General features: G+C 41.8%; 1 protein-coding gene across 1 annotated transcript; it reads left to right on the top strand.

The window, feature by feature from the left end:
* Positions 1 to 3,541: 3,541 nt before the first annotated feature.
* LOC118664353 (MBT domain-containing protein 1-like) lies at positions 3,542 to 5,534 on the top strand. Its single transcript, XM_036324368.1, is given in 3 exon segments — positions 3,542 to 3,581; positions 3,584 to 3,643; positions 3,646 to 5,534. Coding segments are annotated over 3 exon segments (1,887 nt in total). The 5' UTR covers positions 3,542 to 3,565; the 3' UTR covers positions 5,457 to 5,534.
* Positions 5,535 to 19,204: the final 13,670 nt, after the last annotated feature.

Here is a 19,204-nt window from a genome sequence, read left to right as displayed (position 1 = left end):
TTTACAGAGAGGAAGGGAGAGGGATAGAGAGTTAGAAACATCGATGAGAGAGAAACATCGATCAGCTGCCTCCTGTATACCCGCTACTGGGGATGTGTCCACAAGCAAGGTACATGCCCTTGACCAGAATCGAACCTAGGACCCTTCAGTCCGCAGTCCAACGCTCTACCCACTGAGCCAAACCAGTTAGGGCCACCCACCTTTTTTTACTTAAGAAGATCATATAGGTTTCAAATGTACATTTCTATGACACATGATCTGTATTAGATTTTAAAAGCACAGAACTGCTTCATTCCAAAACACCCAAATTAGAAGTAAAAGAGCAATTTGTTTTAACTATGGTTCTGAGCACTTTTCTTAATCATCTTTACTTCTTTAATTTTTATTATATTTTTATTTTTGATCTTTATTGTTGAAAGTATTACATATGTCCCTTTCCGCCCACTGACCTCTCTCAGCCCCCACCAGAATCATCTTTACTTTTGATTGGATATTACAATATTCATAATACCTCATACTTCTTTAAAGCATATTAAGGAAAAGTCCCGATTACAGTGGGTTAACGACTGTGATTATTTGAACAGCTACAACTATCACTACAGTATTGCCATAGCTCATCCTTGCAGCTGCCAAATTGAGCAAGAGTTGTGGGGATTTCCTCCCAATTTCAAGGGAAATGATTTGAAAAGAAAGTTACATTCAGATTAAGCAGCTCCACTACTCATGTGACTAATCTTGGTTCATAAGTTCCATGGGCTCTGCTGACTCACTTCTCTATTTAAGATGTTTATTGCCCAGGAAATAACACTTACACTATCAAATCCATTTCCACTGCGAATGATGCCAAAGTTACAGAGCAGCATGGGAAAAGGCTCAACTCCTTCTGTGTGAGTTACCACAAGAATGCTAGCAAAAGAGAAAAGAGTTTCACTTGTTACAGGACTCCTCTATCCGACACTATTAACCAATGTTGAGAAGTGAAGAGGGGATAGGTGACTGACCAGACTGGGCTCCCCTGTGTGTCTGAGACTTGGTGGGGTCACCGAGTGTCATGGATAAGGACTTCAAGTTCAAGGATTAGATCCTTACATTTGTCCAGATACAGTAGAGATTTAGTGCCGACCATGCTCTTAAGAAACTAATTCATAAGCCAAAATAACAATTTATTCAAATTTTTTTAACGTTTTATTGGGGTTGTTTTTTTTTTTTTGAGAGAGAGAGAGAGAGAGAGAGAGAGAGAGAGAGAGAGAGAGAGAGAAATCATTTGTTGTTCCACTTATTTATGCATTCATTGGTTATTTCTTGTATGTGCCCTAATCAGGGATCAAACTCCCAACCTTGGCTTATCGGGATGATGCTCAGTAACCAACTGAGCTACTTGGCAAGCAATAAAACTGTCAGAGGAACAAAATTCCAGTATTTATAGTCAATATATTCACTTTGCAGTTTTAAAAAATCTATTTAGAAACCAAACCATTATCAGAAGTTTACTTTTGAATATAGTCTCCTGTCTATTGTCTTATGTGCCTCCCTTTGAGCCTGTGAGCTCCTGCAAATCAGGAGCTGTGTCTTTTTCATGTTCATATTCCCAAGGCCGAATGCAGTGCCTAGTCTATAGCAGACACTTAACTATTTCTAAGTAATGAACAATAATAGTGTATGTGAAATCTCTCCAAATTCTAAAGAACTATGTAAACAAAGAATTATGATTGTGAGTGGAAATGATGTCATTAAGCTACAACAGACCAATGTACTCATCTTCACAGTAGGGGCAATGGAAGCATGAAAGCAAACCCTGGGAAGCAAGTGAAGATGCACATGTAGAAAAGCAAGATTCGTGTCTTAATGTCAATTAAGTGTTTTTAGATAACATTGTAAGAGACATAAATGACAGATAAAGAGATTTTTAGAAGTATTTTAGATGATCAAAATATAAGAATGAATGGATGTGGAGAGAGAGAAGGGAAACCTCAAAAACTGAAACTTCATTCCCCTGTACCATGTGTCCATGAACTCAGAAACTCAGGTTCTATACCTAGTAAGGAGCTGGGCAACGTCTCCATAGAAGACTGTTTAATATTTCCTGTTTGCATTTCTTTTACCTTGGAAGGTGGAAATGAGGAAAAATAAAAATGCGGGTCAATCAATGAGCGAAAAATTTCCAGAGAATATTATGAGGTTCATTTTATCTTAGAAAAAGATGGAGGTCAGATGGGTTGTGTTTAGGTGAAATGTTGACTATATTGAGGTTAAAATGTACAAAGTCGGAGATCATCGTTGTGATAAGTTACAGCAAGAAATAAGCCAATGACAAATAAGCTGTTAATTCTGCCCTCACAGCCTTGAGGACGAGGAACCAGTGATGGTCATAGTGTGGAATTGGGAAGGTGCCTGGCCACAGACTTGGCAGAGCCACCGACACTGTTGTGTCATGGTTCAGAAGGCACCATTAACTCATTGTCAGCCATCAGTTACATCCATCTGCGTAAGGGAGGAGTATTAAGACCAGAAGCAGGAGAGAACTGGTAGACAACAGAAAGTGCCACTTCCTTCTTTATTCAGAGCATCTTAATTTCCTTTTATTTTAAGTGTATGTTATTTTAAAAATAAAAATTTGGTATGGTAAAATATTGAGATAGGAAGGAATGATTTGGATAAGCTAGTTCTAAAGTAGCAAAAATATCCCTTTCTTTCCACCAAAAGGAGCAATTTTCTTGCTTCTTGTCCACAGTCTCCCTTTCCTGAAAGTCACTTTTTCTGCTCCACAACACACATCCCGCCCAAAAAATAGAAAATAATACTTTAGATGTTTCTGTTCTTTGCTTTTATTTATCTTTCAATCACATGGATCTCAAAAAACAATTGGGCAGAAAGTTTCAGGAAACTAGTCCTTGAATATCACCCTGATGTGATTCCACAGTTAGGGGAGGAAGCCAGGAAAATCTTAGTAGGAGAGGATTTTTTTAAAAAATCATGATTCCTCGTGTACTAGATTAGCTGAGAGTAATAGAAAGCCAGGTAATAAGAGTAAGAAAGAGATGCACCTTCGACAGAGCAAAGTATAGTAAGTGAATAACTGCTTGGAAACAGAGTGAGGCTGGGCCATGTGCACATTAGTATGCCCTCCAGATACAAGTTTTAAAGAATTCAACCATCATGCCATTAAACAGAAGACAGAACCAAAGGAAATAAATCCTCATTATTCTGCCTGGTAACAATCACTCAATCTAAACAGATATCACATGTTCAAAGCTGAAAACAGAAAAAGACAAATCATCATGGAGACTCTTAAAAAACAAAACAGAGCCTCTAGGACCCTTGCGTTCTCTTTTGTGAAATGAAAATCCTCACGTTTCAGAGTTGGAAGGGACGTTAGAGGTCACCCCAAGCCGCCGCCCCCTCTGCAGCCTCTGACAAGTGCTTTTCAGGTTCATTCTTAAGTATTCATAGCTTTCTTCTGAAGAACTGAAAGTCCATTCATGTGAATTATTTACTTTATCACACATCCTTTCTGTGTGATTGAACATTTTCATGATCCCAAAGGAAAAGAAGAGACTCATTCGGGATGTTTGGCGGTTATGATGCTGCAGGGAGGACACAAGCAGCAGCTCCAGCTCTGAGGAGAGTGAAGAGGAAGTTGCTCCTTTCCTTCTAATCTCCCCATTATCAAAAACAATGGACAAGTCTACACGTACCCAGATGGCAAATCTGGCATGGCTTCCTGTGAAATGTGTGGGATGGTTGGTGTGCGAGATGCTTTTTACTCCAAAACAAAACGTTTCTGCAGTGTTTCGTGCTCAAGAAGTTATTCGTCTAATTCCAAGAAGGCAAGCATTTTGGCCAGACTTCAGGTAACGGGTAAGCCTCCAACAAAGAAAGCAAAAGTTCTTCAGAAACAACTTTTAGTTGCTAAACTAGCCGCATATGCTCAGTATCAAGCTACCTTGCAAAACCAAGCAAAGACTAAAGCAGTAGTCTCCATGGAAGGTTTCAGCTGGGGTAACTACATCAATAGCAATAGCTTTATAGCAGCTCCAGTTACCTGCTTTAAACATGCACCCATGGGGACCTGCTGGGGTGATATCTCAGAAAATGTGAGAGTAGAAGTTCCCAATACAGACTGCAGCCCGCCTTCCAAAGTCTTCTGGATTGCTGGGATTGTAAAATTAGCAGGTTACATTGCCCTTTTAAGATATGAAGGATTTGAAAACGATTCAGCTCTGGACTTCTGGTGCAATATCTGTAGCTCTGATATCCATCCAGTTGGCTGGTGTGCAGCCAGTGGGAAGCCTCTTGTCCCTCCTAGAACTATTCATCATAAGTATATGAACTGGAAAGCTTTTCTAGTGAAACGACTTACTGGTGCCAAAACACTTCCTCCCGACTTCTCACAAAAGGTTTCAGAAAGTATGCAGTATCCTTTCAAACCTTGCATGAGAGTAGAAGTGGTTGACAAGAGACATTTGTGTCGAACACGAGTGGCAGTGGTGGAAAGTGTAATTGGAGGATGATTAAGACTAGTGTATGAAGACAGCGAAGATAAAACAGATGACTTCTGGTGCCATATGCACAGCCCACTAATCCATCATATTGGCTGGTCTCGAAGCATAGGCCATCGATTCAAAAGATCTGATATTACAAAGAAACAAGATGGACATTTTGATACACCACCACATTTATTTGCTAAGGTAAAAGAAGTGGACCAGAGTGGGGAATGGTTCAAGGAAGGAATGAAATTGGAAGCTATAGACCCATTAAATCTTTCCACAATATGTGTGGCAACCATTAGAAAGGTGCTGGCTGACAGATTCCTAATGATTGGGATCCATGGCTCAGAAGCAGCAGATGGATCTGACTGGTTCTGTTATCATGCAACCTCCCCTTCTATTTTCCCTGTTGGTGTCTGTGAAATTAACATGATTGAGCTTACTCCACCTAGAGGTTACACTAAACTTCCTTTTAAATGGTTTGACTACCTCAGGGAAACTGGCTCCATTGCAGCACCAGTAAAACTATTTAATAAGGATGTTCCAAATCACGGATTTCGTGTCGGAATGAAGTTAGAAGCAGTAGATCTCATGGAGCCACGTTTAATATGTGTAGCCACAGTAACTCGAATCACTCATCGCCTCTTGAGGATACACTTTGATGGATGGGAAGAAGAATATGACCAGTGGGTAGACTGTGAGTCTCCTGACCTCTATCCTGTAGGGTGGTGTCAATTAACTGGATATCAACTACAGCCTCCCGCATCACAGTCAACAAGAGAAAGCCAATCAGGTTCATCAAAACAGAAGAAAAAGGCTAAGTCCCAGCAATACAAAGGACATAAGAAAATGACTACATTGCAGCTGAAGGAGGAGTTGATAGATGGAGAGGACTATAGTTTCCTGCAAGGAGCATCTGACCCGGAAAGCAATGGCTCTGCCAACTTCTACATCAAGCAAGAGCCCTGAGGGGGCTCAGAAACGGAGGGTGGGAGGGAAGTTTCACACAGGACTGATTTGTAGTCCACCCAGCTGTACGCGGGGCTGTTCTACTGGACATTTTGCTAAACAGAAAATTTCAGTTCCGGATTTGTCAGGTGGGTGGGGAAACTATTTTAGTCATGGGGGGAAATTTTCCAATTTATAAAGATGGACAATTTTTGTGTTGTATTTGAAGCTTTTGAAAGAATTTTGTAATATTTTACACGTTTGGATTTATGTACATTGTTAACAAGAACTGAAATTCTAACTTTTTTGGTAAGATTAAAGTTTAGGTAGCAGGACTGAAAGAAATGATTTAAGAAGGATATAGTTGTAAATGCAAGCGAACTGTCAATACAAATGAACCTTTTTGGTACCTGTTGGGAGATTTGAGGATTTTAGAAGTTCGGCCAGTCACATCTCCAGCTTCCTTTGCTGCAGAAACATGCAACTGAACCCCCTCCTGGAGGGGTTGTCACCAAATGGATCATGGAAGGAGTGATTAATTCTGCTTGTCTGCATTTTTATTGCAGGCCATTTTAAATGTTTGTACAGAAATGTTTTTCATTCTGTGAACATTTATTTGGAGTTCTATATGAAATTGGAAGAACTCTGGATACTTTTCTATGTTCTCCTTTAATTAAAAAATGATAAAAATGATCCTAACACTAAAGTGTTAAACTGGAATGGTTGACCAGATATACAGGATGTCATTCTACAAGTTGAGGGGTAGGGAAAAATGCAATATTATTCTAAGTTTATTTTATTTTCCTTACTAAAAAGTACCCCACAAAAGGGATTTTGATTAGTTCTCTGCCACTTCCCTCCATCTGTGAGATAATACTTGGTATAACCACACCCCAAAACAGATGTTCTGTATTACCAGGAGAATCAAATTCAAAGTTGTTTAAAGCCAAAATAAGTTTGGATTTCAAAATCATTCCAGCTCTGCTTTTAACTATCCTGGATTTGTTAGAAAACTAATTTGAAAGAGAATTTAATTTTCTTAAAATTCCATATATATCTATATAGTATGAGCTGCCTTTACTTGTGTTCAGAATTAGTTTTAACAATAATAACTGATCTGGACCATTTTGAACATTCCCTATTTTAAAATTCGTATGGCTTCCTTTCAAAAAAGGGTCTAAGGGTAAATTGGTGAAAGGCTTGCTCTCTGCATTTTCTAATGTTGAGTTGTGACTGAATGAGAGAGCTCTAGCGTTTACCAGTGAGGTTCATAAACGAAACTCTCAGGAATTATTGCATCTGTTCTAGAAGTGCTTCTGGGTCTTAGCCTGGCCTCTTCAGAGTGGTGATAGTGACCATCTCCTCTGGAATATAGGTAGGGCTAATTAGAAATTAATCAAAATGATTAAACTCTACAGTCCTTCAACCTATGGAATGCTTTAAAAAATGTTAATGGAAAGCCCCAGGAGACATTTAGGTAAGATTTTTGTTTGAATTTTAAAATGCAAAGAACATTAAAAACCAGCAATTTATTTTCTAAAATAATGCTCTACTTTTGGGAATAATAGCATTGGTAATACGCACAGGTTTACCCCATAAAATATTATTAAATAAAAAAATTAAAAACAAAACAATAAACCAGAGAAAGGAAACGGTACTCCAGAGATTCAGAAGCTTTACATGCATCTGAACGACTTATATCTGGAGCCAGAAAAAAATTATAGGAAATTGTTGGGTGTCTTAAGTGGAATTGAAGAAGTCATGAATATATGGGGATAGGAAAATAGAAAAAATAAGATAAGCAAAATGTTGGTAATTGTTGAAGCTAGTAATGAGGACTTGCATAAATTTTAAATTTTTAAAAAATTTGTATTCTCTTTTAGAGAGAGAGGAAGAGGAAGGGAGAAAGAGAAACATGACTATGAGTGAAACATTGATCAGCTGCCTCCTGCACACACCTGGACTAGGGATCGAACCCAAAAGCTTTTGTTGTTCCAGATGATGCCCAACCAACTGAGCCACCTGGCCATAGCCATTACAGCAAATTGTTGATGGGATATTCCAGAAACCTCTCTTAACTTTCACTACAACTATTGAAGCATCTTTCAATGGACTGGCATGGGAGTTTTGCTCTTAATCAATCCTTTCCCACACTGTAACTTTAAAATGCTATGTGGGGATGTCTATTAAGAGATTAAAAATGGCTCTGACCAGTTTGGCTAATTGGCTAGAGCGTCGGCCTGTGGACTGAAGAGTCCCAGGTTCGATTCCAGTCAAGGGCATGTACCTGGGTTGCGGGCACATCCCCAGTAGGGGGTGTGCAGGAGGCAGCTGATCGATGTTTCTCTCTCATGAATGTTTCTAACTCTCTATCCCTCTCCCTTCCTCTCTGTAAAAAATCAATAAAATATATTTTTTTAAAAAAAGAGAGAGAGAGAGAATAAAAATGGCAGCAGAGTAAGTGGATGCTGTGCGGACATGCTCCCAGGACCAAACTGAAATTACAATTAAAATACAGAAAAACTTCCTGAACAATCAACAGAAGACTCGCTGGAGAGAACCCTGATAACCGAGGACCAAAAGTGGAGACCACACAAAGACTGGTAGGAGAGGCTGAGGCTCGAAAGGGCTGGCCGGGCTCCAACAGACAGCAACCAATGTTCTTGAGAGATATCTCAGCTGTGGGGGGTTGCCACTGAGAACTCTGGGGTCTAATCCCCAAGCTCAGCCCTGCAGCAGAGAGCACCAGAACTGAGAAGGGTACCCACATAACAACTGGCTGTGAAAAGCAATAGGGTTGGTGTCTGGTAGGGAGAGATGGCTGGAAATTTAGGCACACTCTTAAAGGGCCAACACACAAAATTCTCTGTCGAACCACCCACCTTGTGCTCCGTCGGTATGGAGCTGTGTGAGCAGAAGCCAGGATAGAGGGCTCTAGGGTTAGAACTCAGAAGGCAGACACCCCAGTTTCATGTGCTGAGTCATTTCCTCATGATGCAGAGGTCATCTTTCTCATGTAGACATTTGCTATAAAGGCAAACTTGTCTCAGGGGAAAACAGTTGAGCTACCCTGTTGGAAAACACCTTGCCCCATGGTGTGGAGTTGCTCTGGCCCAATAAGAGACTGAGAATAACAATTAGCCTCCAGGTAGAAGCAATTGCCCCACCATGTTGAAAAAACTCTTGCCACACCTGTGTATGATTGTGTGAGAGCAATTCAAGACAAAATCCTATCAGTCTGTAGACAGAGGCAGTCTCTGGGAGCTTTGAATCTTTGCCTGATCTAATTAGTCAGAAACAGCATTTGACACTGTCTTGCACTAGAGATTGAAAGGTGTAGCAGATCTACATAATATATAGTCACAAATCCAAACAGGCAGCCCAAATGAGGAGACAAAGAAACAACCCTCAAATGAAAAAACAAGAGAATTCTGCAGAAGAGATAAATGAAATGGAAATAAGAAATTTATCTGATACAGAGTTCAGATTACTGATGTTAAAGATGCTCAGCAGCATGAGAAAAGATATAATAAAACAAAAATAAAGTATGACAGAGCACAAATACAGAACACATTGGAAGGAATAAACAGCAGGTTAGGGGAAGCTGAAGATCAAATCAGTGAATTAGAAAACAGGATTGAAAAAATCACTCAGATAACTAAAAAGAAAAAATTAAAAAACAGGAGGACAGCCCTAACCGGTTTGGCTCAGTGGATAGAGCGTCAGCCTGGGGACTGAAGGGTCCCAGGTTCGATTCCAGTCAAGGGCATGTACCTTGGGCACATCCCCAGTAGGAGGCATGCAGGAGGCAGCTGATCAATGTTTCTCTCTCATCGATGTTTCTAACTCTCTATCCCTCTCCCTTCCTCTCTGTAAAAAATCAATAAAATATATTTTTTTTAAAAAACAGGAGGACAGCTTAAGGGATCTGTGGACAATGTAAAACATAACAATATTTGAATAGCAAGTGTGCCAAAAGAGGCAGAAAGGGATACAGAATGTGTTTGAAGAAATAATGGCAGAAAACTTCCCTAACCTGGTAAAGGAAAAAGTCACACAAGTCCAGGTGACACAGAGAACCCCAAGCAAGAAGAACCCAAACAGGCCCATGCCCAGACACATCATAATTAAAATGCCAAAAATTAAAGACATAGAGAGAATATTAAAGGCAGCAAGGGGAAAGAAGATTGTTACTTACAAAGGAGTTCCCATAAGGCTGACACCTGATTTCTCATCAGAAACTCTACAGACCAGAAGGGAATGGCATGAAGTATTCAAAGTAAAGAAAAGCAAGGATCTGAAACCAAGATTACTATGTTCAGCAAGGCTATCATTCAAAATAGACAGTCAAATAAAGAGCCTCCCAGGAAAAAATAAAAAGGCTAAAGGAGTTCATCACCACCAAGCCAGCATTACAAGAAATGCTAAAGGGACTACTGCAATGAGAAAAAGAAAGAGAGAGAGAAACCTAGGCATACAGAATTAAAATGGCAATCAATAAGTACCTATCAATAATAACCCTAAATGTAAATGGATTAAATGCTTCAATCAAAAGGCATAGGGTAGCTGAATGGATATGAAAACATGACCCAACTATATGCTGTCTTCAAGGGACCCACCTCAAAACAAAAGACACACAGGGGATGAGAGTGAAGAGATGGAAAAAATTTTCCATGCAAATGGAAAAGAAAAAAAAAGCTGGAGTAGCAACACTCATATCCAACAAAATGAACTTTAAAATGAAGGCCACACAAGAGACTACGAAGGTCACCACATAATACTAAAGAGATCTATCCAACAAGAGGATATGACCCTGGTGGTAAACATATATGCATCCAATAGAGGAGCACCTAAATATATAAAACTTCTAGAGGACTTTAAGGGAGAGATAGGAAACAGTATAATGATAGTAGGGGAATTTAACACCCTGCTGACTTCACTGGATAGATCTTCCAGAAAAAACTTAACAAGGAAACAGTGACTCTCAGTGGTTCACAACCTTCCTAATGCCGTGACCCTTTAATATAGTTCCTCATGTTGTGGTGACCCCCAACCATAAAATTATTTTTGTTGCTACTTCATAACTGTAATTTTGCTACTGTTATGAATCGTAATGTAAATATCTGATATGCAGGATGTATTTTCAGGGGTCACGACCCACAGGTTGAGAACTGCTGCAAAGATACACTGGATCAGATGGATTTAATTGACATTTATAGAACATTTCACCCCAAAGCTGCAAAATATATACATTCTTCTCAAGCGCATATGGATTATTCACAAAGATAGACCACATGTTAGGACACAAAACAAGTCTCTACAAATTCAAGAAGATTGAAATCATATCAAGCATCTTCTCAAATCACAGTGGAATGAAATTAGAAATCAATTACAGTAAAAACACCCAAAAACATTTAAACAGATGGAGACTAAACAGCATGTTATTAAATAATGAATGGGTTACCAATGAGATCAATAAAGAAATCAAACACATCCTGGAAACAAGTGAAAATGGACACCCAACAACCCCAAATCACTGGGACAAAGCAAAAGCAGTCCTGAGAGGGAAGTTCATAACACCACAGGCATATCTCAAAAACAAGAAAAATCAGCAATAAACTATTTAACCCTACAACTTAAAGAACTAGAAAGAGAACAACAAGAAAAGCCCAGAGTAAGTAGAAGGAAGGAAATAATAAAGATTAGAACAGAAATAAATAACATAGAGACTAAAAAAAAAAACAATACAAAAAACCAATGAAACCAAGAGCTGGTTCTTTGAAAAGATAAACAAAATTGATGAACACTTAGCCAGATTCATCAAGAAACAGAGGGAAGACCCAAATAAATAAAATCAGAAATGAAAGCAGAGAAGTAACCACTGATACCATAGAAATACAAAGGATTATAAGAAAATACTATGAACAACTATATGCCAACACACTGGATAATGTGGATGAAATGGACAAATTCCTAGAAAAATACAATCTCCCAAAACTGAATCAGGAAGAACCAGAAAACCTGAACAGGGCAATAACAACTGAGAAAAGAGATGCAGTAATCAAAATACTCCCAACAAACAGAAGCCCAGGTCCGGACAGATTCAAAGGGAAGTTTTACCAAACATTCAAAGAAGAACTAATACCTATCCTTCTCAAACTATTCCAAAAAAATCCAAGCTCTTTTTATGAGGCCAGCAATACCCTAATTCCAAAACCAGATAAAGACACTACAAAGAAAGAGAATTGCAGGCCAATATCCCTGATGAACACAGATGCTAAAATCCTCAACAAAATATTAGCAAATCTGATCCAGCAATACATTAAAAAGATTATACACCATGACCAAGTGGGATTTATTCCAGGGATGCAAGGCTGGTACAATATTTGCAAATCAATAAATGTCACACATCACATAAAGAAATTGAAAAACAAAAATCATCTGGTCACATCAATAGATGCAGAAAAAGCATTCAACAAAATCCAACACCCATTTTTTATAAAAATTCTCAGCAAAGTGGGAACAGAGGGAGCATATCTCAACATGATAAATGCCATATATGATAAACCTACAGCGAACATCATACTCAATGGCAAAAACTAAAATCATTTCCCCTAAGAACAGGAACAAGAAAGAGATGTCCGCTTTCACCACTTTTATTCAACATAGAACTGAAAGTCCTAGCCACAGTGATCAAACAAAAAGAAATAGAAGGTATCCAAACTGGAAAGAAGGAAGTAAAACTCTCATTATTCATATGTGACAAGATAATGTACATAGAAAACACTAAAGACTCCACCAAAAAATTATTAGATTTAATAAATGAATTTGACAATGTAGCAGGATACAAAATCAACACCCAAAAATTGATGGCTTTTTTATACACCAACTAGAGGCCCAGTGCATGAAATTCATGCACTGGGGAAGGGGGCGTCCCTCAGCCTGGCCTGTGCCCTCTCACAGTCCAGGACCCCTCGGGGGATGTCCACCTGCTAAGCCAGCACACAGACATCCCTCTCGCAGTCTGAGGCTCTCACAATCCAGGACCTCTTGCCCCTTACCACCCGCCTGCCATGGAGGTGGGAGAGGCTCCCACCACCACCATTGTGCTCGCCAGCCATGAGCCCAGCTTCTGCCTGAGCAGGAGGGAGCACCGCTCAACCAGAAGCTGGGCTCCCTGCTCCTTAGCGCTGGCCCCACCCCCCGCCCACTAGTCTTTCCAGAAGGTCATTTTGCCGTCTGATCTAATTAATATATTAGTTCTTTTTTTTTAAATATATTTTATTGATTTTTTACAGAGAGGAAGGGAGAAAGAGATAGTTAGAAACATCAATGAGAGAGAAACATTGATCAGCTGCCTCCCGCACGCCCCCTACTGGTGATGTGCCGCAACCAAGGTACATGCCCTTGACCGGAATCGAACCTGGGACCCTTCAGTCCGCAGGCCGACGCTCTATCCACTGAGCCAAACCGGTTTCGGCATTAGTTCTTTATTATATAGGATAATGAACTCTTGGAAAGAGAAACTAAAAAAAATCCCATTTACCATTGCAACAAAAAAATTAAGATACTTAGGAATAAATTTAACCAAGGAGGTAAAAGACCTGTACTCGGAAAACTACAGGACTTTGAAAAAGGCAGGAGAGGGCTGGGAGAGGTCAATGGGGGACAAAGGGGACATGTGTAATACTTTCAATAATAAAGATATTTTAAAAAAAATATTTTTATTGATTTCAGAGAGGAAGGGAGAGGGAGAGATAGAAACATCAATGATGAAAATCAATGGTTGGCTGCCTCCTGCACACCCCCTACTGGGGATGTGCCCTTGACCAGAATCAAACCTGGAACCCTTCAGTCTGCAGGCTGGCACACTATCCACTGAGCCAAACCAGCTAGGGCAACAGTAAAGATTTTTTTTAAATAAAATAAACTTTAACACTCTGCCCTCTTTGGGATGGGAGAGTGGATAAGGGAAAAGACACTGGCTTTGTCAAGACTGTTTTGTGTTGCTTGGTGTCTTCCAAAGTACCTCAGACTGATAATTTTTATGCTGAAAATAATAATAAATAACCCAATTACAGGAACAAAGTGGCTCAAACTTTACAAAATTAGTGGGGGGGAAAAAGTCCTAGAAGGCTCAACAAGTGATAAAAATTCTACTCATTTTGCCTTGGACAGTGCCGGCCCCTCACCAAAGGGTCGTGGGTTTGATTCCCAGTCAAGGGCACATACCTGCATTGCAGGTTTAATTCTTGGCGCATACACGGGTGACAACCAATTAATTAATGTCTTCTCTTTCTCTCTCTCTCCCTCACTCTCCCGCCACATCATGAAAAAAGTATCCTCCGGTAAGAATTAACAAAAAAGAGGAAAAAAATTTACTCACTTAAATTATAGCCCATAAAACTGAAAAAATCCCCACATCAAAGAGCATTTGAACATTTATAAATGCATTTAATTCAGTTGACCAAGTGATAATTGATTAAGTACTTTTAAATAAGTTTATAACTTTTCTGGTTTGACTGAAATTTTCCCTTAGTTCTGAATTTTATTCCTAGGCCTAATGATATTGCAATTTCCATTTTAACGTCTTCATAAGCTCTCAGATGAAACAGTTAGAAAAATCCCATGACATTGGGCTTGACCCAACCTCTAACAGATTCCATCCTTGGTATGTTGCAATTGTTACCTTTTATTTAAATGAATCTCATATACACAGTCTTATGTCCAATGTACAAGCTATATTTCTTTTTTTTTAATCTTTATTATTGAAAGTATTACAGATGACCCCTTTATTTCCTATTGACCTGTTCTAGCCCATACCCTGTCCTCCCATCCCCAAGTCTTCACCAAACTATTGTCTGTGTCCATGGATTATGCATATATACATACAAGGTCTTTGGTTAATCTCTTCCCATACGAGCTATATTTCTGAAAGGCATATCATCAGACATAGTGTCCTCCATCATCACCATCTAGCCTATCTAATAATAGACAAACATGGTAATTAACCATACCTCCGACGCACTTCCTATTGGCTAATCAGGGCAATATGCAAATTAACTGCCAACCAAGATGGCGGCCAGCAGCCAGGCAGCTGAAGTGAACAGGAGGCTTGCTTGCTCCAGTGATGGAGGAAGCCAAGGTTCCCCGCCTGCCGCTACCAGCCTCTGAGCTGCAGTCTAAGCAACTACATTGCAATTATAGAAGCTAAACAATCCCCAGAAACCTGCTTTCAGCCAGCCGGGCCTCAGAGCTGGAGTTGCAACAGAGTTTCAATTATAGAAGCTAAACAAAGCCCAGATACCTGCTTTCAGCAGCCGAGGTCTCAGAGCTGGAGCCGAGCCTCAGAGCTAAAGCTGGCTCTCAGCTCCAGTGACAGCCATAGAAGGTAAATAAATCCCAGAATTAAAAAGAAGAAAAAAAGGAGAGGTTGGGAGCTTCAGTCACCCGCCAGCCTAAAAACGGCCCTCAGCCCTTAACCCAGACTGGCCAGGCACCCCAGTGGGGACCCCCACCCTGAAGGGGGTGTGACCAGCTGCAAACAACCATCATCCCCTCATCCAGGCTGGCCAGGCACCCCAGTAGGGACCCCCACCCTGATCCAGGACACCCTTCAGGGCAAACCAGCTGGCACCCACCCATGCACCAGGCCTCTATCCTATATAGTAAAAGGGTAATATGCCTCCCAGCACGGGGATCAGCAGAGCCGCGAGGCCTCACTGCCCCGGTGTCAAGCAGAGCCGCGAGGCCTCCCAGCACCAGGATCAGCAGAGCAGCGAGGCCTCTTGGCCCCTGGAGCAGCGTGACAGGGGGCAGCGCCCAAACCCCCTGATTGCCCTGCAGAGCTGTGTGTGTGACAGGGGACGGGGCCACAACCTCCCTATCTGCCCTGCTCTGTTCATGACAGGGGAAGGCGCCCCAACCCCCTGATCGGCCCTGCTCTGCGCCTGATAGGGGGGAGCTCCCCAACCCCCTGATCAGCCCTGCTCTGTGTGTGACAGGGGGCAGTGCCCCAACTTCCCTATCGACCCCACTCTCTGCATGACAGGGGGGAGCTCCCCAACCCCCTGATCGGCCCTGCTCTGTGCATGACAGGGGGGAGCTCCCCAAACCCCTGATTGGCCCTGCTCTGTGTGTGACAGGGTACGGAGCCCCAAACCCCTGATGGGCCCTGCTCTGTGCGTGACAGGGGGCAGCGCCCCAACCCTATGATCAGCCGGCTCTGTATGTGACAGGGGTGGCACCACAACCCCCTGATCCATCCTGCTCTGTGCATGACAGGGGGTAGCGCCGCAACCTCCCCATCGACCCTGCCTTGAGTGTGACAGGGGGCGGCGACCCAACCCCCCAATCGGCCCTACCCTGAGCATGACTAGGGGTGGCATCACAACCTCCCGATCCGCCCTGCTCTGTGGATGACAGAGGGAGGTGCCCCAACTCCCCAATCGGCCCTGCTCTGAGCCCGACCAGGGACTGCGGGGTAGGCACCTAGGGATTGGGCCTGCCCTCTGCCACCCGGGAGCAGGCCTAAGCCAGCAGGTTGTTATCTCCCGTGGGGTCCCAGACTGTGAGAGGGCACAAGTGGGACTGAGGGACACCCCTCCACCCCCGCCAGTGCACAAATTTTTGTGCACCGGGCCTCTAGTATATATATAAGGCTAATATGCAAAGTGTCCCCTCGGGAGTTCCACCAGGAGACTGGGAGTTCGCTCGCTCACTATGACGTGTGCTGACCATCAGGGAGTGGCGCGGAACATGGCAGGTGACCAGCGGTGCTGGTGGGGCGCTGAGGGAGGGAAGCAGGAGGTGGGGAACCGCACAGGTGGTGGTGCAGGTGGCAGGGGAAGAGGAGGCTGGTAGGCGGGGAATCTGATTGGCCCTGATCACCGGCCAGGCCTAGGGACTCTACCCGTGCACGAATTTCGTGCATTTGGCCTCTAGTTGTATGATACACAATTGGGAAACTAGGTTTATTATAAGCGAAACCAATAAATGTCAGCCTGAGAACCACACTGCAAGTGACCATTTGGGATACTTCTAGCTTCAAATACAGCTCTGAAACTCCAGGCCCTCTGTGTAATGTAAAGGTGCTTACAATCCTATAACCTGGATATCCAAACCCAAGAATTCCCTGTGACATTCATCATAAGGACTCCAGTGAAGCAGGCAACTTTCCCAAGTAGACATCTACTTCCCAAGAGTTTATGGATCAAGAAGATAACTTCAGGGGTAGACCACTTTCTCCAAAGACCTTCTGATCCCTGATCTGACAACTGAGTTATATTTAGACTTTCATCTCATTTTGTTTACATTCTGGGTCTGAAAATTCTGCCAGGGTCTGAATTCTTTGTGGGCATAGTTCTGCTTGTTATCTGTGCTGACTCTGCTCAGGGTGTTCTTGTAAGGTTGTGATTTATTGCTGGAAGGTCACATTCACTGGAACTTGGTAGGATATCTGAGGCTTGTGTTGGAGGAGCCTTCCTCCAGGGAGGATTGGTTCACTTCTACCGGCATCCAGTACTACAAGCCTAGATAAGTGCTAAATTTGCAGTGTGTAGTCTTTTTTTTTTTTTTTTAATATATTTTTATTGATTTTTTACAGAGAGGAAGGGAGAGGGATAGAGAGTAAGAAACATCGATGAGAGAGAAACATCGATCAGCTGCCTCCTGCACACTCCCCACTGGGGATGTGCCCGCAACCAAGGTACATGCCCCTGACCAGAATCGAACCCGGGACCCTTGAGTCCACAGGCCGACGCTCTATCCACTGAGCCAAACTGGTCAGGGCGCAGTGTGTAGTCTTTATAGGCATGCAGATAGTCTAAACTTAGGATACAAGATGGCATGAGGGCTGGCCCTTAGCCACATATTCTCAGAGGAGACTTTCTTGCCTCCAACCAGAACCAAGACAAGGCAGACAAGTTTTTCTGCTCTGCTTTTTCAGGTAAAATTATTTTCTAATTTGCCCTTTCTCTGAGGGTAAAACTCTTTGTAGTTCTAAGAGAGTCTCCAATCCAACTCCCACCTGAGCCCAAAGCTTTGCTCCTGGACCGTCACCTTCTTAAAACAAGAACTCCAGGCCACCTGAGATTAGCAAATGCTCCCAGGGCCCTCGATGGCCTCAGCATTTGCTTACTTCCCTGAATGTATGCTCATTTTGTTCTGGCCTCAGAGGATTTCCTTTTCCAAGTTCAGGCACACGTTTTAAAAGGTGTTCTTGTTTAACATTCTTAGATATGTCAGAGCAAAGTAATTTCTAAAATTTAGTCTGTCACATTGCCAAAAATGTCTATAAATTCTCTCTTCCTGGATATCTCAAATACAAAACGTTGGTAGTGACCTCTCTACTATCATCTCTAATTTTCCGTTAAAATTTAATGACACTACTTCTCACCTATTTATGACTCTCTCTCTCTCTCTCTCTCTCTCTCTCTCTCTCTCTCTCTCTCTCTATATATATATATATATATATATATATATAATTTGAACATACCTCCCCTCCTCTTTTAATCTTTCACACGATCTTATTGACTCTAAGTTCTAAATATCTCTTGCATTTGTTCTCTTCTTCATTCTGGCTATTATTCCTTCAGGATTCATCATTTCTTTTCTGGATCATTGAAATAATGTTTCCATGCTTGCCTCCTTCAAATCCATACTTCACACAGCCCAGCATAATCTATTTAAAATAAACATCTGACCATGTTATTTGCATAATTAGCAATCTTCAGTGACTCCTCATTGCCATGAAAATAGTCTCCATTACTTATCATGGCATATAAGGTCCTCTACAATCAGCCCTTTCTGTGCTGCATTCATACCAAACTATGTGCAATCTTCTGCTTGACCTAGCATACTCCAGTCAGCCTCACACCTCACCCCAGCTTCCTTGGCCAACTGTCAGCTCCTTATCTTTCAGAACCCAGGTCAAGACTCCTCTCTTCCAGGAAACTTGCAAGCAAATCCTTACTCCACCCTTTGTGACATCACTGATTGATGTGCTTAACTATTATTGCACTTACCACACTGAATTGCAATCATATACCTGCTGTTCCAATTAGACTATAAATTCCTTTTAAAGGCCAAGTAGTTATTATCGCCACCCACGATACTTAGGCACAGTGCCAATTACATGAGGTACTTAATACCTATCAATGAATGAATGTTTATGACTCCCTCAAGAGTTTATAAAATTGCCACTATCAAAGTCCAAGCCTTTCCTTCTGCCTCTATCCTCTTACAAGTCCTTCTGCCTCCAGTTTATCAACCTTCCTAATTCCTAAATTCTTTCTGAAGCACAATTCTGATCATGCCCTGCTTAACCTCAGAAGCCTCCCTCTGCTGTTCGCTCCTTCCTGCCTTACTTTCCCTGCTCCTCTAGCAGCTCACAGCAAACCAATTTTTCCAAAGTGACAGCTCAGCTCTATCCTAATTACAAAACCAATAAGGAGTCAGACAGCACCCAGCCAGCCTCCACTTAAATGTCTCAGTCACCGTCTGATAAAGCTTACTAGCATTAGATACCCTTCCAAATCCCAACTAGAATCTGATGGTACTGGTGATAGCTATAGCATTCCCGTATTACCCAGTGGCAGCCTTCCCTATTTGGACTACAGGGAAAACTCTACTTCATCACTCAGTTTTACAGTAATGGTGCACTGAGGGCTGCTGTGAGGGGATGAACAACACTAAGGGGACCACTGTCTAGAGAATTTTAAAACAATAATGAAATTGACTAAGGGTGAGTCTACTTTTTATTCACCACC

This window comes from Myotis myotis, unplaced genomic scaffold, assembly GCF_014108235.1.
Source record: "Myotis myotis isolate mMyoMyo1 unplaced genomic scaffold, mMyoMyo1.p scaffold_m19_p_10, whole genome shotgun sequence".
NCBI lineage: Eukaryota > Metazoa > Chordata > Mammalia > Chiroptera > Vespertilionidae > Myotis > Myotis myotis.
The sequence above is the reverse complement of the archived record's forward strand: the minus strand, read 5'-3'. Positions and strand labels throughout refer to the sequence as shown.